General features: G+C 47.4%; 1 protein-coding gene across 3 annotated transcripts in view; it reads left to right on the top strand.

Annotated features, from left to right (window-relative positions):
- VPS13C (vacuolar protein sorting 13 homolog C) overlaps positions 1 to 22,125 on the top strand; it is a 950,377-nt gene that overhangs the window by 765,392 nt on the left and 162,860 nt on the right. For all 3 annotated transcript variants that reach the window (XM_063926503.1, XM_063926502.1, XM_063926504.1), the window contains 3 exons: positions 1,063 to 1,298; positions 2,668 to 2,809; positions 2,905 to 3,039. In XM_063926503.1, the coding sequence (XP_063782573.1) occupies positions 1,063 to 1,298; positions 2,668 to 2,809; positions 2,905 to 3,039 (513 nt within the window). The remainder of the gene's footprint in view (positions 1 to 1,062; positions 1,299 to 2,667; positions 2,810 to 2,904; positions 3,040 to 22,125) is intronic.

The raw sequence follows: 22,125 nt of genomic DNA, 5'->3' as shown, positions 1-22,125 counted from the left end.
ACTGCCTCAGATTTACTATAATAGGCATGGCCAGTAAGCTAAAATGGCTGCCTGATGGAAAAAGTACAAGTACAAGGACCAGGTTGCAAGCTGTAAAGAAGTGTGTCAAAAGTGTTGGAGATGAGCGGCATGAGAGCTGGCTTCCTCTCCCCCATGGCCGACCCCCGGGGACTTGCCGCCATTTCTAACGGCACTGTTACAACTGTCCTTGACGTTCCAGTGGTGAGCGGAAAGAACTGGGTCCCCACTGTGGCATCCCCACCAGTGGCCTATCTCCTGGCTCCCCATAGTCCCTCTGCCCTGTTTCTCCAGCTGCGGCTGTGTCCCTGTTATGTGCATCGGGGACTGGCCAGTGTCACTGACTTTGTTGCCAGTGCACCAGCTACTGGAGCCAGGTTTCTGATGGGGCCGCTGGCAAAAGCGCTGTCTCTGCAGTGGCATCATCAGCTACCCGAGTGAAAGTAAAATAAAAGTAATTTCATGTAAAATAAAACAAAAAGAAACTTCAAACCTAAGCAGCCGCAATAGCAGCTGAAAAAAACATGCCCTGCTTCTTGGGCACCAAAATGAAAACTTCCTGATAAAGGCAGAAGTTGCAGTATAGGGGAGAAGGAGCCTGTGCTGCTGCTTCAAACCTTAACTATTTGGTGCCAGGCTCCACCATATACCCATGGTTCCACTGTCCACCATAGGATGAAAGAAAATAGATCTAACGGTAAGTAACAAAAATCCTCTTTTCTCTTTTATTTATTTTTTTTCTATTTATCTGTCACAGTTTCTGTTATTCTGCATCCAATCAGGCTCCTTCCCAATTTCCCTGCCTCCTTCCCAATCCTCGTTCCAATCCACATTCATGCAGTTTGACCAGGGAACTAGTGCAGTTGTTCCCAAACTGTGTGCCTTGTCACGCTGGGGTGCCGCGAGGCTCTTGCAAGGGTACTTCAAGTTGATGGTCCAGGACCAAATCAAATTATGTATGGCGGAAATGATAGGCAAAATCAGTGCTAGTTATGGAGAAACTGATAGTACAGTTAAATTTTTTTTATTTAATTTGACTTTCAGGATGAAAGTGGTCAATTTGCGTACAACCAGGACACCCAGATTCACTGGGTGTCATTCCTTGATGGGCGTCAGAGAATCCTGCTTTTCACAGAGGACGTGGCTTTGGTGACTAAAGCACGCCAGTCTGAGGAAATGGAGCAACCTGATCAAGAAATAAACATATCAATCCATAGCCTTGGACTTTCACTTATCAACAATGTGAACAAGCAAGAAATTTCATACATAGGAATCACAAGGTAACTGCTGGTTTTAAGTTTTGTTTCATTTTTTTAATATTAAACTTTTTAACAGAAACCTAGTTATATAAAGCTTTGCTCCCATTTTCACTGTGCCTTGTAGTTTACATGAAAATACAATAGTATGCTGCACTTACATTAATTACCGCCAGATTGGAGTATGTATGTAATATTATGGAATAATTTGAAAACCTGTAATCAGTTTTATCAATTTCCTATTTTTCGGTTTGAAATATGCAAATTTATTATTTATCTACAAATTTCTCACCAGCCCTTGGATTGGTTTATAATTAACCTTATAATACATGCTATATAAGACTAGATGGTCTTAAATTGCAATACAATCTGGGGGATTATTTGGTTTATGGAATTTCCTAACGCACAACATTATATTAAAACAATTGTCTACAATTTCATTTAAATGGAAAAAAAAATTCACTTGGTTTATACATGGTACATACAGTATATCAACAGAAGAGGAAGTAGACAAACGTGACCAGTGACTTTAAAGAGAAATTAAGAATTGTCTTATAAGACGTATTTACATTTCATTTGAGACAAAGATCACTGGTATTAAGCGTTATTCTCTTTTACACTGCACCTTAATGCCACCTCCTGACCCCTCATCTATCGGTTTTACTTGAGCAGAGAACAAAGAGGTGATAAAAGAGAAAACAATTAACTTTCTCGGTACATGGAAGAAATGTTCATGTAGATGACCTTAGTGTTAAAGCCAGAAATATGGATTCTGATCTGTTTAGAAGCCATTTTTCAAGCCTTAAAATGTACTGTAAGTCCAAAAGGCAGTTTACCAAAGACAGTATAACTCGCTAACCTGCAGTCTCAAATCATTATGCAAAGGATTGTTAAAATGCTTTCCTTAATTTCATTAAAATGATGGTCACTCACAGAACCAATTAATGATTAGATTATATGGGCTTCCTTATTTCTCAGTAATCCTTTATAAGGGCTAATTTTTCTTGGCTGGTTATCTTTGACTTGTATTTATATATATCTCACTCTCTTCATATTTTGTAATTCGAAAACGCTTTCCTTGCCTGCTTTTCAGAAATTTAGAAACCCATGCAGTTAGTACCTTCACAGCAGCAAAGAGATAGAAATAGTAATAAAATAATAAACAAGTCAGAAAACCGAAACCCATTTCTCCTCACAGAGGGCAATTACGCAGAATGGAAACAGCGGGCTTCATCAGGGAGGAAGTTTGATAGATTGTTTTCATAAAATGATTCTTTTTTAGAGGGTGAAGCTTTACACTATTTGCCTGTATCTCACAATGTCCCAAAAGAGTACTGTAGATATGTTTTTAAAATAATTGAGTACTTACTACGTTGCTTATTCTGGTTTACAGTTCAGGCATCATCTGGGAGATGATGCCGAAACAGAAGTGGAAACCATTTAACCAGAAACAGATCCTACAACTAGAACAAGCCTATCAAAAGTACGTCACTGGAGAGCAGGGCAGATGGACAAAAATAGACAACAACTTTGAGGTATGCCAGGGTTACTTGTGTGGGGTTCACCTTTTGGCTATCAAAGTCTTTTAAAGTACAATTCTTGATAATGATGACCTTGTATATATGTTTAGATCAGTTTCAGCTCTATGGAAATGCGTTTGCCATTGAAGTGCAAAATCAGGAGAACTTTCCTATCTGGCATCCACATAGATTTCAAGCAGTCTCCGCACCAAAGAAGTTTACGTGCCCAGTTATACTGGCTACAGGTGAAGTATACTATCTATATATAGGAATAAGACACAGAAATAGTGCAAGTGTCTATTCTTACACTTAGTCACTGGGCAGAATACTTCCATGCAAATGTAATTTTATTGTTTTTATCTATTGTCTTTCATCCATGGGGGACACTTGAAACACTGTGGTATATTGTGGCTCATTGGGAGACTAGGTACTTTCCATTTAGGAAGAGGAGGTGGCTTAAACTTTGTACTTTGAGGCTTCCTCAGGCTTTATTGAGGATTCCAATAGAAAGTAGAGCGTAGAACATGAACTGCTAGCCATCTGGGATGAAGCCCATCGAAATTTCTGAACTTAACTCGCTGTACAGGAAAACATTTTTGTTGTCTCTGCCATTTCCAAGCTTTGGGTTTCCCCTTGGTGTACAGCATTTGCATACATCAACCACCATTCGGCATTGTATGAATGGATCTGAAGAGGTATGACTGAGCTTAAAGGAGAGCTTTTAGCTCTATCTTAGGTCAATGACATTTATGGAGACATGGGCTTCATCCTGGGTTCAAAGTCCCTACAAGCAAAAACCATTTCATTTATGTGCCAGCTCCTTACATCGCTCTATGCAACATATGCTTGCCTACTTGTATATCACCCAGGTTGAGTGAGAATCTTCTAGCATTGGGTGACTTTTTTGCTTTGATTTTGCAGAAAATGCGTCTCTATAGCAAAGCAATGTGCACGTGGAGACTGTACTGATTAATTTGATATGATACTTTTCTATCTTGTATACTGTATATGTGTGTGACTAAGGAGGACATTTACTAAGCAGTGATAAGAGCGGAGAAGTGAGCCAGTGGATAAATTGCCCCATCAACCAATCAGCAGCTCTGTATCATTTTATAGTATGCAAATTTTAGATGTTACTTCAGTGCTGATTGGTTGCCATGGGCAACTTCTCCACTGGCTCACTTCTCCGCTCTTATCACTGATTAGTAAATGTCCCCCTCAGTCTTTGAATCTTTACATGAAGTGCTACAATATACAATAGCAGTTGCAGCTTTTTTCCAACTTAAGTACTGTTCTGCTCAGTACACAGTCTCAGCCACACACAGATAATGAATCAGTACAGTCTCGTTATGCATCCTAGTCGCATTGCATTGCGACTAAGATGCATTTTTGGCAAAAAAAGACGCCCAACATTAGCAGAGTTGCACAGACCTTGGCGGCTCACTCACGCCACGCATCTCACACTGCATGGCACATTGAAGCTAGATGTCTGAGGACGTATCTGTATATTTCAACCTAGTGCTATAATTTATATTTCTGCAGCGGGGTACACTGGTATTCCACAGGGAATAACATCAGGTTGTAGAGTTGGATCTTGATCTGAGGCACCAACAGGCTAAAGCTTTGACTGTTCCCAAGATGCACAGCACCACCTCCTCTATAGCCCCGCCTCCAGGCACTGTAGCTCAGTTTGTAAATTGGTGCCTGCAGTGCAGGTCACTAACAGGTCGGGCTGCGCTAGGCAGCCCTGAAAAGAGCTTTTTAGAAGACTTCAAGGGCCGCATCACTTTCTATGTCTTTATGACATGCTGTGCTGCGGCTCCATCACCTCCCTCAGCGGCGCTGCATACTCCCACGGCCTGGTTCCCGGGTACTTGCAGCGGAGACACACCAGTTTTTCAGGCACACCGCCGCTGTCATTCTCCAGAATCGCGTGGCTGCACTAAAAGGGGGGAGGTAAGGTAAATCACACTCCGGTTGGGGTCCCAGGAGACGGACAGCACCACTGGCGTGGACACTGTATCGCACAGGGACCCCACTATATCCACCAGGGCATGGAGTACAGGTCTTATTTATTAAAATCCGTTTCCAAAAGGCTCCACAGTACCTGGTGGTGAAGTCCAGCAGAGGGGATAAGCCATCTCCAGGCGCCATCAACTGCTGGTGTTCCCGCCCTGGAGCTGCATCTGAATAGATTTTGGCGCCATTGCATAGCTGGGCTGATCTCCGGGACTGATGGGCACTGTCTCCTCTGTAAATCAGCCTGTATCACCAGCGCTGTGCATTTACAGACACTTAAGTATACTACATGTCATTTTAGACAGTGTTAGTTAAGAACAAGTGTACTGCTATCTGAATTTCTCTTACGTCTTAGAGGATGCTGGGGTCCACATTAGTACCATGGGGTATAGACGGGTTCACTAGGAGCCATTGGCACTTAAAGAGTTTGAGAGTGTGGGCTGGCTCCTCCCTATATGCCCCTCCTTCCATACTCAGTCTAGAAAATGTGCGCGGAGGAGCCGGTCACACCTAGGGGAGCTCCTAGAGCTTTTTTAGTTTTATTTTTTTTAAAGAGTAAGTTAGACACAGGGAGGCTGCTGTCAACAGCCTCCCTGCTTCGTAAGACTTAGGGGGGGTGTAGTGTCCTAACCTACGGGGTGAGAGCCACTATCTCCGCTGACAGGACACTGAGCTTCTGAGGGGATAGATCGTTAACCGCCCCAGGCGACCGCTCACCCCAGCAACATGCTGCCACCCCCTAACAGAGCCAGAAGAGGTTTGTGGTGAGTGAGTCACCGGCCCCCATAGCAAGCGGGGAGCCGGTGTGAAGATGGCGGCATCAGGGTAGGGAGCGCAGTACTTAGTGCGGCGCTGTGAGGGGTACCCTGAGCCAGCGCCTACACCCTAAACTAGTCGGCAAGCCTGTCAGGGACCCTGGATCACTGCCAGCACACACCTCAGGCCGGTATAATACAACTCCAGAGCAGGAAGCAGCGCCATGTTCAGGGGGTGGAGCTTCTCCTCAGAGTGAACCCAACAGCGTTCAGCGCCATTTTCCTGCCTGCAGCTCCTATTCCACAGACGCTGACAGAGAGAGCTGTCCCTCCAAACACCTCCAGCTATCCTGTGCTGTAACCTATTAAGGCTACCTCTGTAGCGCTGTGTGTGTGGGTTGGCTCCAATTTCTGTGTCATACTTGTGGGGGAATCTGTAGCTGACATTTCTCTGTGTGTGTGTGTGGGTGGTTTTTTATAATCTCACATAGCCATGTCTAGGGACTCTGTGTCTTATGCTGCAGAAGAGATTTCCTCTCAGGAGGAATCCATTCCATGTACATAGGAATGTAATGCCTTGTCTAAGATCCCTATTGTTGAGCCTGAGTGGTTAACTTCTATCAAAGGAATGGGTAGCTAATACTGAGAATGAAACGCAGGTGTTAAAGAAATCTATGGCAGTGTGGTCAGGCTCTTTTCCTATTCCTGCAAAATCTCCTAACATGTTCCTACAGAAACATGCACTTGCCCAAATTATGCAAGATGACACTGATAAAGGCTCTGATACTGCAGACGGTGATGGGGGCGGCATCCCTTGCTAAGGGGGTGCAGCTCATGATTGAGGCCATTAGAGATGTGTTAAATATTACTGACACGCCACCTGAGCGGGTTGAAGAGGCTTACTTCACTGACAATAAGAAAGCCTCGCTAACCTTCCCTGCGTCTAAAGAATTAAACGAAATCCTGGGAAAACCCAGAGAAAAAATTCAAGATCCCTAAGAGGCTTTACAGCTGCACTCTGGACTCTGCCTAATTACCCAGCAGCTGCACTCTGCCTAATTATCCAGCCAATCTTTGCTCATCAGCTGGGATAAATATCCTGCTCCAGGGCTGGATAATCGTCAGTACTTTGGTTGTCAAACCTTGTACACATGTCTCTCCTGTCTGTAGAATCTACAGTTCGAGTCTCCAGGTATTCCAGCTCCTGTGTTCAACTCCTGTGATTCAGCTCCACTTAGAGACCCGCACCGGTTACCAGCTTGCGATGCAGCCTGACTTCCGTTGTTCCAGCTCTGCTCCTTGGTTATCTGCTCCATCGGTGTTCCACCATCGATCTCTAGCTCCATCGGTGTTTCGCCATCGATCTCTAGCTCCATCGGTGTTCCGCCATCGATCTCCAGCTTCATCGATACTCATAACCATCGGTACTCACCATCGGACTCTAACATCATCGGTGAGTTCTGCTACACATTCCCGTCTGGTCCGGTTCCATCCGGCATTCCCGGCAGTTCTTCTGTGTTCTTCTCAACCTCTGTGTATCTATCTCAACTCCAGCTCTCAGAGTATAACCTGCTGGTCAGTACCTGCTTGTTTCCCTCTATAGTGGTTAGTTGTGGCCAACGGACATTACATCTCCGGGTCTTGCAGTGACTTTATTACCAACTCATTCTATATTGCCACAATATCCTTCTACCACTGTGCTAAAGGAACTGTACTGTTGTTTTCATTGCACAATCTACCGTTGAATTACCTGAACTGCCTAGGTGTATCAGAACTGTGTGTTTAATAAACAGACTTTATTTTACCACGTTGTCTTCGCCACGCCTTCGGGCTTTGGTATCTAATCATACTGCATGTCCAGGAACCTAATCTCACCTCCTCAGTTCACTTACACACCAGCCCCTACAACTGAGGCTTCCCCAGTCAGCCTCAACCCTCAGTTGTGACATGGACCACACAGCCTGGAAGACTGCCTGGTGGGTGCGAGACTCAGACGTTTCAGCCACGTCTGGGTGTCATCCGGCCTGGATCCCTGGGTACAGGATATTGTGTCCCAGGGGTACAGACTCCAGTTTCAAGAACTCCCGCCTCTCCGTTTCTTCAAATCTGGCTTAGCAGCTTTGCTGACAGACAGGGCTATCCTACAGGAAGCCATCCTAAAATTGTAAAGGTCACAGGTCATTATCCCGTTTCCACCTCATATGCAAAACAAGGGTTATTATTCAAACCTTTTCGTGGTACCGAAACCAGATGGTTCAGTCAGACCGATTTTGAACTTGAAGTCGTTAAACCCTTATCTGAGGGAGTTCAAATTAAAAATGGAGTCTCTGAGAGCTGTGATTTCAGTTCTGGAGGAGGGGGAATTTCTGGTATCCTTGGACATCAAGGATGCGTACCTCCACGTTCCGATTTGTCAGCCGCACCACGCTTATCTCAGATTTGCACTGTTAGACAGTCACTATCAATTTCAGGCACTGCCATTCGGCCTCTCCACAGCACCGAGGGTGTTCACCAAGGTGATGGCAGAGATGATGGTTCTCCTCCGCAGACAGGGGGTGAACATAATCCCATATCTGGACGATCTGATGATAAAGGCGTCGTCCAGGAAGAAGCTGTTGCTGTCCATTGTTCTCACGACTCATCTGCTCAGGGAACACGGTTGGATCCTGAATCTCCCAAAATCACATTTGGAGCCGACCAGGAGGTTGTCTTTTCTGGGAATGATCCTCGACACGGAAGAGCAGAGGGTGTTTCTTCCGGAGGAGAAAGCGTTGGTGATACAAACAATGATCCGGGATGTCCTGAAGCCAGCCCAGGTTTCGGTTCATCTGTGCATTCGCCTTCTGGGGAAGATGGTGGCCTCTTACGAGGCTCTACAGTACGGAAGGTTTCATGCTCAGGCCTTCCAACTGTATCTCCTGGACAAGTTGTCGGGATCTCATCTACACATGCACCAGAGAATACGTCTGTCGCCGAAAGCCAAGATATCACTCCTCTGGTGGCTGCAAATGCCTCACCTTCTGGAGGGCCGCAGGTTTGGGATTCAGGACTGGATCCTTCTAACCACGGATGCAAGTCTCCGGGGCTGGGGCGCAGTCACTCAGGGGGAAACCTTCCAAGGAAGGTGGTCAAGCCTGGAATTCAGCCTTCCAATAAACATTCTGGAACTAAGAGCCGTCTACAATGGTCTTCTCCAAGCGACCCATCTTCTGCAAGATCGAGCCATTCAAGTGCAGTCGGACAATGTAACGACGGTGACTTACATAAACCGACAGAGCGAAACGAAGAGCAGAGCTGCAATGTCATTGGTAACAAGAATCATCCTCTGGGAAGAAAAACACGCGTTGACGCTGTCAGCAATCTTCATTCCGGGAGTGGACAACTGGGAAGCGGACTTCCTCAGCAGACACGATCTCCATCCAGGAGAGTGGGGACTCCATCCGGAGGTGTTCACGGAGGTAACAGATCTTTGGGGTGTACCTCAAATAGACATGATGGCCTCTCGTCTCAACAAGAAGCTTCAGCGGTATTGTTCCAGGTCGAGGGACCCGCATGCCGTCGCGGTGGATGCCCTAGTGACTCCGTGGGTGCTCCAGTCGGTGTACTGTACGTGTTTCCTCCACTTCCACTCATTCCAAGAGTTCTAAAACTCATAAGGAGAACAAGAGTTCAGGCAATCCTCATTGCTCCAGACTGGCCTAGAAGGGCTTGGTACGCGGATCTACTGTTACAAGAGCCGAGGCCTCTTCCTCTTCGGGAGGACCTGCTACAGCAGGGGCTGTTCGCTTATCAAGACTTACCGCGGCTACGTTTGACGGTATGGAGGTTGAATGCTAGATATTAGCTCGGAGGTTATTCCTATCCTGATACAGGCTAGGAAAGGAGTAACGTCTAAACATTACCATCGTTTTTGGAAAAAATATGTCTCTTGGTGTGAGTCCAAGAAGTTTCCTACGGTGGAGTTTCAACTGGGACGGTTTCTCCTCTTCCTGCAAGCAGGTGTGGATATGGGCCTGAGGTTGGGATCCGTAAAGGTCCAGATTTCGGACCTATCCATTTTCTTTCAGAAACAATTGCCTTCCCATCCTGAGGTTCAGACTTTCTTGAAAGGGGTTCTGCACATCCAGCCTTCCTTTGTGACGCCTACGGCGCCCTGGGATTTTAACGTGGTGTTACAGTTCCTCCAATCGGATTGGTTCGAACCTCTACCGGAGGTTGAAATCAAGTTTCTTACGTGGAAGGCGTTCACTTTGTTGGCCTTAGCTTCTGCTAGACGTGTGTCGGAGTTGGGGGCTTTGTCTTGTAAGAGCCCCTACTTCATCTACCATGAAGATAGAGCTGTGCTCCGGACACGTCAGCAGTTCCTTCCGAAGGTTGTGTTGGCATTTCATATCAGCCAACCTATTGTGGTGCCAGTTGCTACTGACTCCTCAATTTCATCAAAGTCCCTGGCTGTTGTAAGGGCTCTCAAAATCTATGTGAAGAGGACTGCTCATCACAGAAAATCGGACTCTCTGTTTGTCCTGTATGATCCCAAGAAAATTGGGTGTCCTGCTTCTAAGCAGACAATCTCTCACTGGATCAGGTTCACTATCCAGCATGCGTATTCTAAGGCAGGCTTGCCTTGTCCTACGTCTGTTAAGGCCCACTCTATTCGTAAGGTGGGTTCTTCCTGGGCGGCTGCCCGGGGTGTCTCGGCTTTACAACGTGGCCGAGTGGCTACTTGGTCTAGGTCGAACACGTTTGCAAAGTTCTACAAGTTCGATACTTTGCCTCTGAGGACCTGAAGTTTGGTCAATCAGTTCTGCAGGAGCCTCCGCGCTCTCCCTCCCGTTCTGGGAGCTTTGGTACTTCCCCATGGTACTAATGTGGATCCCAGCATCCTCTAGGACGTAAGAGAAAATAGGATCTTAATTACCTACCGGTAAATCCTTTTCTCGTAGTCCGTAGAGGATGCTAGCGCATCGTTATCCTGCAGTGGTTACTTAGTTCAGTACTGCTTTGCTCTTTGTTAAGTACTGCGTTTTGACGTGATTCAGTCATGTTATTCAGCAGTTGCTGAGTTTCAAGCTTGTTAGCTTGGTTTGCCTGGTTTGTGTGAGCTGGTGTGAATCTCGCCACTATCTGTGTAATATCCTTCTTTCGAAGTTGTCCGTCTCCTCGGACACAGTTCCTATACTGAGTCTGGTAGGAGGGGCATAGAGGGAGGAGCCAGCCCACACTCTCAAACTCTTAAAGTGCCAGTGGCTCCTAGTGGACCCGTCTATACCTCATAGTACTAATGTGGACCCCAGTATCCTCTAGGATGTTAGAGAAATGATCCACTACGGACTACGAAAAAAAATTATTTACCGGTAGGTAATCAAAATCCTATTATTTAGTACAAGTATTCTGTGATATACATCCAGTGTTTACTGTGCATTGTTATATCTGTATACATACATACCTATATATAATTACGAGTCCAGTGCAGTTTTATTGTTATATGTGATAATTCCTGCATTGTACCTGTGACTCAGTGTGCCTATAGCTGCTGTGTGGATTCCACTTTTGTGTATCACGTTTGCTATCACTATATTCTGTACCCTGGGGAACTAGGTGCGTCAGGGTCTCATATAATATATAGTGCTACACAGGGTATACTGTTTGTATTTCTCACTGTGTTTTTCAGTCACCCCACACCACTTATATCCTCTGTTTGTGCTCTGTATTTACTGTCACAAAACACGGGATTATTTGCTGGTTTTTGTGTTTGTCTGGCTAAATTGTACTTTTACGTCCTAAGGTTACATCCCACATGATGTCTGCTACACAGAGTGAGACATTCGCGGACGCTCCTGCATCATGCAGTGCTATCGTCACGAATTCACCAAGTGGGGGAAGTGTTAGCTGCTGGTTCAGGCACTGAAGAGTCTTACATCTCCCAGTCCGTCTGTGGCACCTGTGGTCAATCAAGACCCACCTTGGGAAGCTTTTTCAAATATGCTGACTACGCTTGTATCGCGTCTCGCGCCTCCTGTGCCATTACAGCCACATATTGGGGGTCATTCTGACCTGATCGCTCGCTGAAGTTCTTCGCAGCACAGCGATCAGGTCAGAACTGCGTATGCGCCGGCGCATGGCCGACAGCCGAAAGCTGTCATTGCCTAGTGATCGCCTCTGCCTGATTGACAGGCAGAGGCGGTCGCTGGGCAGGAGGGGGTGGAACGGGCGACGTTTTATGGGTGCGGTCCGGCCAATGCAGGCGTGTGGGGGCAGCGACGAGTAACTCCCAGCCAGCCGCTGGAGCTGCGCTGGCCGGGAGTTACTCTTCAAGTACAAAAGCATCGCCACTGTACGATGCTTTTGTACTTGTGCGGGGGGTGGGGGTGGCCTGATATGCGGGCAGACTAGCCCTGTGCCTGGGCGTCCCCCTGCATGTCAGTGTAAGTGATCGTACCTGTGCTAAATTTAGCACAGCTACGATCAGGTCGGAATGACCCCCATTGTCCCTGTAGTTAATCCGCCATGGGCGGATACTTTGTCTACCCAGTTACAGCAATTAAATCAGACTTTTGTTAGACAAAAGTTCACCCTACGTCCCCCTGGGGCCAAGGGGTCATCTATGCGTGCCATTTCTTCCTCACAATCCACTAATATTTCGGATAATTCTTCAGATGAAGATGGGGAATATACTGATCCGTCAGACACTGATACAGTTGCTTCTGATGAGGAATCTGCAACCCAGGTTGATGTTCCTGACCTTGTGGAGTCTATCAAGCTGATTCTCCAAATTGATGATGACATTGAGCCTCCTGTTACATCTAAGAAACCTGATTAGTTTAAACGTCAGAAGGTTGCAAAGGTAGTTTTACCATTTTACCACATTCTGACCTCTTAATTGACATACGTCAGGAATCCTGGTCATCTCTAGGAAAGAAGTTTTCCCTGTCTAAAAAGATGCTAGCTCATTATCCTGTCCCTGCAGAGTTGAGTAACAAGTGGGAAACTCCACCGCCGGTGGACTCTCAATTCATCTGTCTTGTGGTGTCATCTACTTTGCCTGTCACCACTGTCACCTCATTGAAGGAACCGACAGATAAGCGTGTGGAGGGATGCCTGAAGTCTATTTACACTCTTACCGGTGCTGTACATAGACCCACTATGGCTGCCTCTTGTGCGGCAAAAGGAATTGAAGCATGGGTTCAGGCAATTGAGGAGGAGCTACCTCAGGATTTCTCTGACGTCCTAGTGGATGCTGGGAACTCCGTAAGGACCATGGGGAATAGACGGGCTCCGCAGGAGACTGGGCACTCTTAAAAGAAAGTTTAGGTACTATCTGGTGTGCACTGGCTCCTCCCTCTATGCCCCTCCTCCAGACCTTAGTTAGAATCTGTGCCCGGCCAGAGCTGGATGCACCTAGTGGGCTCTCCTGAGCTCACTAGAAAAGAAAGTATTTGTTAGGTTTTTTATTTTCAGTGAGATCTGCTGGCAACAGACTCACTGCTACGAGGGACTGAGGGGAGAGAAGCAAACCTACCTGCTTGCAGCTAGCTTGTGCTTCTAAGGCTACTGGACACCATTAGCTCCAGAGGGATCGAACACAGGGCCCGACCTCGATCGTCCGGAGCCGCGCCGCCGTCCCCCTTGCAGAGCCAGAAGACGGAAGATAAAGATGAAAAACGGCGGCTGAAGACTGCTGTCTTCATTAAGGTAGCGCACAGCACTGCAGCTGTGCGCCATTGCTCCCATAGCACACCACACACTCCGGTCACTGTTGGGTTCCGGAACGCTGGGGGGGGGGGGGCGCCCTGGGCAGCAATTAGTTTACCTTTTGGCAAAAATAGCACATAATACAGTGTATAACACTGTTTATGTGCAAAAACCCCCGCCATTAACATTATAAAAAGCAGGAGAAGCCCGCCGCTGAGGGGGCGGGGCTATCTTCCTCAGCACAGCCAGCGCCATTTTCTCTTCACAGCTTCGCTGGAAGGACGCTCCCCAGGCTCTCCCCTGCAGTATCCAGTACGACAAGGGTAAAAAAGAGAGGGGGGGCACACAACTTTAGGCGCAATTGGTGTTAATAAGCAGCTATTGAGAAAAATCACTCAGTATAGTGAAAATCCCTGTGTTATATAGCGCTGTGGTGTGTGCTGGCATACTCTCTCTCTGTCTCCCCAAAGGACTTGGTGGGGTCCTGTCCTCAGTCAGAGCATTCCCTGTGTGTGTGCGGTGTGTCGGTACGGCTGTGTCGACATGTTTGATGAGGAGGGCTACGTGGAGGCGGAGCGGGAGCCGATAAGTGGGATGTCGCCTCCTACGGGGCCGACACCGGAGTGGATGGATATGTGGAAGGTATTAACCGACAGTGTCAACTCTTTACATAAAAGGTTTGATGATGTAACAGCCTTGGGACAGCCGGCATCTCAGCCCGCGCCTGCCCAGGCGTCTCAGAGGCCATCAGGGGCTCAAAAACGCCCGCTAGCTCAGATGGCAGACACAGATGTCGACACGGAGTCTGACTCCAGTGTAGACAAGGATGAGACAAATGTACAGTCCACAAGGGCCATCCGATGCATGATTACGGCAATGAAAAATGTGTTGCACATTTCTGACATTAACCCGGTTACCACTAAAAAGGGTATTATGTTTGGGGAGAAAAAGCAGCCAGTGACTTTTCCCCCATCTGATGAATTAAATGAATTGTGTGAAGAAGCGTGGGGTTCCCCTGATAAAAAACTAGTGATTTCTAAGAGGTTACTGATGGCGTACCCTTTCCCGCCAACGGATAGGTTACGCTGGGAGACATCCCCTAGGGTGGACAAGGCGCTCACACGATTATCTAAAAGGGTGGCACTGCCGTCTCAGGATACTTCCGCCCTAAAGGAGCCTGCAGATAGAAAGCAGGAGGCTATCCTGAAGTCTGTATATACACACTCAGGTACTATACTGAGACCTGCTATTGCTTCAGCATGGATGTGTAGTGCTGCAGCAGCATGGTCTGATATCCTGTCAGACAACATTGATACCCTCGACAGGGATGCTATTTTGCTAACCATAGAGCATATAAAGGACGTTGTCTTGTATATGAGGGATGCACAGAGGGACATTTGCCGGCTGGCATCTAGAATTAATGCAATGTCCATTTCTGCCAGGAGAGTATTATGGACTCGGCAGTGGACAGGTGATGCTGATTCTAAAAGGCACATGGAGGTTTTGCCTTATAAGGGTGAGGAATTGTTTGGGGACGGTCTCTCGGACCTCGTATCCACAGCAACAGCTGGGAAGTCGACTTTTTTACCTCAGGTTTCCTCACAGCCTAAGAAAGCATCGTATTATCAAGTACAGTCCTTTCGGCCTCAGAAAGGCAAGCGGGTCAGAGGCGCATCCTTTCTGCCCAGAAGCAGGGGTAGAGGGAAAAAGCTGCACCAGACAGCCAGTTCCCAGGAACAAAAATCCTCCCCTGCTTCCACTAAGTCCACCGCATGACGCTGGGGCTCCACAGGTGGAGCCAGGTGCGGTGGGGGCGCGTCTCCGGAACTTCAGCGACCAGTGGGTTCGCTCACAGGTGGATCTCTGGGTTCTACAAGTGGTATCTCAGGGATACATGCTGGAGTTCGAGGCGACTCCCCCTCGCCGTTACCTCAAATCAGCCTTGCCAGCGGCTCCCAGGGAGAGGAGGTAGTACTGGCGGCTATTCACAAGCTGTACCTTCAGCAGGTGATAATCAAGGTTCCCCTCCTTCAACAGGGACGGGGTTACTATTCCACAATGTTTGTGGTACCGAAACCAGACGGTTCGGTGAGACCCATTCTAAATTTAAAATCTTTGAACACTTATGTAAGGAAGTTCAAGATCAAAATGAATCGCTCAGGGCGGTTATTGCAAGCCTGGAAGAGGGGGATTTTATGGTGTCGCTGGACATCAAGGACGCTTATCTGCATGTCCCCATTTACCCACCTCACCAGGAGTACCTCAGGTTTGTGGTACAAGACTGTCATTACCAATTCCAGACGTAGCCGTTTGGTCTGTCCACGGCACCGAGGGTATTTACCAAGGTAATGGCCGAAATGATGATACTCCTTCGGAAGAAGGGAGTTATAATTATCCCGTACTTGGACGATCTCCTTATAAAGGCGAGGTCCAAGGAGCAGTTGTTAGTCAACGTAGCACTATCTCGGGAAGTGCTGCAACAGCACGGCTGGATTCTGAATATCCCAAAGTCGCAGCTGATTCCTGTGACGCTGAATACCGAAACAACTTACTGACAGCGCCTAAATAAATAGATAAGTCTACCAAAATGCAATCGCACCTGAGCGCTGCCGATGATTGGCACTGTGCGTGTGCCTATGGATGCAATAAGTAAAAAGGAAGGGAAAAAAATCGGCTGCGCTTAGGGTGCTTTACAGATTGGTATAAATCATGGAGAGTTGACAGCCTTCTATATAAAATGGGTTTATTATAAAGTAAAATACATCAACAACAAATAAAATAAATCATATAAAACATAATAGATAAATAACTATACTCTGAAACACCATAATATAAACACACAGTATCAATCAAGATTTATATGTAATATTCCCCTGATTCAGGGTATGGGATTGATACTTATTTAAGGATTGTAACAATGATGAAACTTAAATAGTTACAATTTAACTCTCTGCAGTATATTGTGGCTAAGAATAGATGGAAACGGCAAACTTTTTTCTCCAATAATCGGAGACAGAAAGGGGCCCAGCAGTCAGGTGTGCAATGAGCAATATGCAGTTTTACCTCTCCTATGGGCTGGTACTACCGAGCGTCCTCGGTACAGTCCTGTATGGAGCCCACCGTGTGATGTTTAAGGAGAGAGACTTGATAAAGGAATAGTTATCCAAATTTGCTGTTAAATTGGAAGTCCCGGATGCAGGATAATTACCTGTGTGTTACCTTGGGCTGGTGGAAATCCTTTTGGTGCCCTAAGCATAGGTGTTAACACATCTTCCAGGACGTCAAAAGAGCACACGCTGTGGCCGCTAATTGCGGTGGAGATTCACAGGTGTGATGTTGACCAGAGCCGTTGCACGGGTTTGTATGAGACTGAAGCGCTGTCCCACGGCCGAATAGCCGTTTAGATGATGAAGGCTGGCGCTGTCTCACAACCAGGTATTGCTGTGAAGTGATGATACGGGCTGTCGTTTTCCCACTGCCGGGAACAGCCGTCTGATGATAAGCGCTAACAGTGTCCCGCGGCCGATTGCAGCCGTCTGACAGTGTGAGCTAGTGCCGTTCGGAGATAGCAATATATCCACCGTGCAGACTGGAGAACTCTCCGCTGTAGACAGAGTTCCTTGAAGCTGCAGTGCTGGTGAATCAGAGTCAAAAGGGGAGGAGCCTAACGCGTTTCGTCACGATTAACGTGACTTTTTCAAAGGAATACCACCTCCACTGTGTTCATCCTATATATAGCATTGATAAACGTACTGCCAGGTGTGGCTAATAAAAGCTAATTAAAACTCATTAAGAAGGTCAACTCTCCAATTATTTAGCAGCTAAATAGCTATCAATATATTGGTCTATGAGGATTTGGGTATACATATATATGTAGATATAATTTACCGTATAAGAGCAAAACGAATAAAAAGAAATTTAAAAACAATAAAATAATTTTATAATTGATTTACAATTAAATTCATATTGAATAGACAAAGATTCCTGTGACGCGTCTGCTGTTCTTGGGCATGATTCTGGACACAGAACAGAAGAAGGTGTTTCTCCCGGTGGAGAAGGCCCAGGAATTGTCATCTCTGGTCAGGGACCTCCTGAAACCAAAACAGGTGTCGGTGCATCACTGCACGCGAGTCCTGGGAAAGATGGTAGCTTCTTACGAAGCAATTCCCTTCGGCAGGTTCCATGCAAGGATCTTTCAATGGGATCTGTTAGACAAGTGGTCCGGATCGCATCTTCAGATGCATCGGCTGATCACCCTGTCCCCGAGGGCCAGGGTGTCTCTGCTGTGGTGGCTGCAGAGTGCTCATCTTCTCGAGGGCCGCAGATTCGGCATACAGGACTGGGTCCTGGTGACCACGGATGCAAGCCTCCGAGGTTGGGGGGCAGTCACTCAGGGAAGGAACTTCCAAGGACAGTGGTCAAGTCAGGAGACTTCCCTTCACATAAATATTCTGGAACTAAGGGCCATTTACAACGCCCTGAGTCAAGCAGAACCCCTGCTTCAAAACCAACCGGTGCTGATTCAGTCAGACAACATCACGGCGGTCGCCCATGTAAACCGACAGGTCGGCACAAGAAGCAGGATGGCGATGGCAGAAGCCACAAGGATTCTTCGATGGGCGGAGAATCATGTGCTAGCACTGTCAGCAGTGTTCATTCCGGGAGTGGACAACTGGGAAGCAGACTTCCTCAGCAGGCACGACCTCCACCCGGGAGAGTGGGGACTTCATCCAGAAGTCTTCACGCTGATTGTAAATCGTTGGGAACGGCCACAGGTAGACATGATGGCGTCCCGTCTCAACAAAAAGCTAAAAAGATATTGCGCCAGGTCAAGAGACCCTCAGGCGATAGCTGTGGACGCACTAGTGACACTGTGGGTGTACCAGTCGGTTTATGTGTTCCCTCCTCTTCCTCTCATACCCAAGGTACTGAGGATTGTAAGAAAGAGAGGAGTAAGAACCAGATGAAGTGATTCCTACGCTGATAAAGGCTAGGAAAGACGTGACAGCACAACATTATCACCGTATATGGCGAAAATATGTTGCTTGGTGTGAGGCCAGGAAGGCCCCTACAGAAGAATTCCAGCTGGGTCGATTCCTGCACTTCCTACAGTCAGGAGTGACTATGGGCCTAAAATTAGGATCCATAAAGGTCCAGATTTCGGCCCTATCTATTTTCTTTCAAAAAGAACTGGCTTCACTGCCTGAAGTTCAGACGTTTGTTAAGGGAGTACTGCATATTCAGCCCCCTTTTGTGCCTCCAGTGGCACCTTGGGATCTTAACGTTGTGTTGGATTTCCTGAAATCCCACTGGTTTGAGCCACTTACGACCGTGGAGCTAAAATATCTCACGTGGAAAGTGGTCATGCTATTGGCTTTAGCTTCGGCTAGGCGTGTGTCAGAATTGGCGGCTTTGTTGTGTAAAAGCCCTTATCTGATCTTCCATATGGACAGGGCAGAATTGAGGACTCGTCCCCAATATCTCCCTAAGGTGGTATCAGCGTTTCATTTGAACCAACCTATTGTGGTGCCTGCGGCTACTAGGGACTTGGAGGACTCCAAGTTACTAGATGTAGTCAGGGCTTTGAAAATATATGTAGCCAGGACGGCTGGAGTCAGGAAAACTGACTCGCTGTTTATCCTGCATGCGCCCAACAAGCTGGGTGCTCCTGCTTCAAAGCAAACTATTGCGCGCTGGATCTGTAGCACGATTCAGCAAGCTCATTCTGCGGCAGGATTGCCGCATCCTAAATCAGTAAAAGCCCATTCCACAAGGAAGGTGGGCTCTTCTTGGGCGGCTGCCCGAGGGGTCTCGGCTTTACAGCTTTGCCGTGCTGCTACTTGGTAGGGTTCAAACACGTTTGCTAAGTTCTACAAGTTTGATACCCTGGCAGAGGAGGACCTTGCCTTTGCTCATTCGGTGCTGCAGAGTCATCCGCACTCTCCCGCCCGTTTGGGAGCTTTGGTATAATCCCCATGGTCCTTACGGAGTTCCCAGCATCCACTAAGACGTCAGAGAAAATAAGAATTTACTCACCGGTAATTCTATTTCTCGTAGTCCGTAGTGGATGCTGGGCGCCCGTCCCAAGTGCGGACTCTCTGCAATACATGTATATAGTTATTGCTTAACTAAAGGGTTATTGTTATGAGCCATCTGTTACTGAGGCTCAGTTGTTGTTCATACTGTTAACTGGGTATGGTTATCACGAGTTGTACAGTGTGATTGGTGTGGCTGGTATGAGTCTTACCCTGGATTCCAAATCCTTTCCTAGTAATGTCAGCTCTTCCGGGCACAGTTTCCCTAACTGAGGTCTGGAGGAGGGGCATAGAGGGAGGAGCCAGTGCACACCAGATATAGTACCTAATCTTTCTTTTAAGAGTGCCCAGTCTCCTGCGGAGCCCGTCTATTCCCCATGGTCCTTACGGAGTTCCCAGCATCCACTACAGACTACGAGAAATAGAATTACCGGTGAGTAAATTCTTATTTTTTTCTGACACTGCTAGACAATATCTGTCGTATATTACCACAGCCTCTCAATATATTCAGGAGGCGGCCTCTGATGCAGGGGTTATGGCAGTCAAGGCTTCTACTATGTCTATCCTGGCTCGCCGGATTCTGTGGTTGAGGTCCTGGTCGGTGGACCTGGATTCTAAAAAGACCTTGGAGGTACTCCCTTTCAAGGCAGACATCCTTTATGGGGAAGATCTGAATAAGATTGTGACTGACTTGGCGACGACCAAGACTGCGTTTCTCCCAAGTACTAATCCTTCTGCTCAGAAGGCTAAGAGTACCACTTTTCTTTCCTTTCAACCTCCAAGTAAAGTAAAAGGTCAGGAGTACCAGAGACAGGCTCGTACTTCCAAAACCACTAAGCCCAAATCTAAACAATACTGGGCCGCACGTCAGCCTGCTTCCAAACAAGACAAGCCTGCTGCATGATGTGGCGGGCCTCCCCCTGGGGATCCCAGAATGGGAGGACAACTTCTGCAGTTCACCCAGGCCTGGTTAAAGACCACTTCAGACACCTGGGTACAGGAAGTTGTCTCTCACGGGTACGCAATCTCTTTCAAGAGACGCCCCCCTCGCCAGTTCTGTTCAACAGTTATCCCTTCGGATCCTTTGAAAGCTCAAGCTCTACACCTGGTTGTACAATCCCTCCTGGAAACAGGAGTGGTAGTGCCGTTACCTCTGTCACAGAGAGGCAGAGGATACTATTCGATCCTGTCTCTATTTCCGAAACCAAATGGGTATTTCTCTAACGTCCTAGTGGATGCTGGGGACTCCGAAAGGACCATGGGGATAGCGGCTCCGCAGGAGACTGGGCACAAAAGTAAAAAGCTTTAGGACTACCTGGTGTGCACTGGCTCCTCCCCCTATGTCCCTCCTCCAAGCCTCAGTTAAGATTTTGTGCCCTAACGAGAAGGGTGCCATCTAGGTGGCTCTCCTGAGCTGCTTAGAGTAAAAGTTTAAATAGGTTTTTTTATTTTCAGTGAGACCTGCTGGCAACAGGCTCACTGCATCGAGGGACTAAGGGGAGAAGAAGCGAACTCGCCTGCGTGCAGAGTGGATTGGGCTTCTTAGGCTACTGGACATTAGCTCCAGAGGGACGATCACAGGCCCAGCCATGGATGGGTCCCGGAGCCGCGCCGCCGTCCCCCTTACAGAGCCAGAAGACTGAAGAGGTCCGGAAAATCGGCGGCAGAAGACGTCCTGTCTTCACTAAGGTAGCGCACAGCACCGCAGCTGTGTGCCATTGCTCTCAGCACACTTCACACTCCGGTCACTGAGGGTGCAGGGCGCTGGGGGGGGGCGCCCTGAGACGCAATAAAAACACCTTTTTGGCAAAAAAATACATCACATATAGCTCCTGGGCTATATGGATGTATTTAACCCCTGCCTATTTTTACATAAAAAAGCGGGAGAAAGGCTGCCGAAAAAGGGGCGGAGCCTATCTCCTCAGCACACTGGCGCCATTTTTTCCTCACAGCTCCGTTGGAGGAAGGCTCCCTGACTCTCCCCTGCAGTCCTGCACTACAGAAACAGGGTAAAACAAGAGAGGGGGGGCACTAAATTGGCATATAAATATATACAGCAGCTATATTAGGGAAAAACACTTATATAAGGTTATCCCTGTATATATATATATATATATATAGCGCTCTGGTGTGTGCTGGCAAACTCTCCCTCTGTCTCCCCAAAGGGCTAGTGGGGTCCTGTCCTCTATCAGAGCATTCCCTGTGTGTGTGCTGTGTGTCGGTACGTTGTGTCGACATGTATGAGGAGGAAAATGGTGTGGAGGCGGAGCAATTGCCTGTGTTAGTGATGTCACCCCCTAGGGAGTCGACACATGACTGGATGGTCTTATGGAAAGAATTACGTGATAGTGTCAGCACTTTACAAAAGACTGTTGACGACATGAGACAGCCGGCAAATCAGTTAATACCTGTACAGGCATCTCAAACACCGTCAGGGGCTCTAAAGCGCCCGTTACCTCAGGTCGATACAGACACGGACACTGACTCCAGTGTCGACGGTGAGAAAACAAACGTATTTTCCAGTAGGGCCACACGTTACATGATCACGGCAATGAAGGAGGTTTTGAACATTTCTGATACTACAAGTACCACAAAAAAGGGTATTATGTGGGGTGTGAAAAAACTACCCGTAGTTTTTCCCGAATCAGATGAATTAAATGAGGTGTGTGATGAAGCGTGGGTTTCCCCCGATAAAAAACTGCTAATTTCTAAAAAGTTATTGGCATTATACCCTTTCCCGCCAGAGGTTAGGGCGCGTTGGGAAACACCCCCTAGCGTAGATAAGGCGCTCACACGCTTATCAAAACAAGTGGCGTTACCGTCCCCTGAT

Source organism: Pseudophryne corroboree, chromosome 6 (genome assembly GCF_028390025.1).
Source record: "Pseudophryne corroboree isolate aPseCor3 chromosome 6, aPseCor3.hap2, whole genome shotgun sequence".
In the NCBI taxonomy this organism is placed as follows: Eukaryota; Metazoa; Chordata; class Amphibia; order Anura; family Myobatrachidae; genus Pseudophryne; species Pseudophryne corroboree.
The sequence above is the reverse complement of the archived record's forward strand: the minus strand, read 5'-3'. Positions and strand labels throughout refer to the sequence as shown.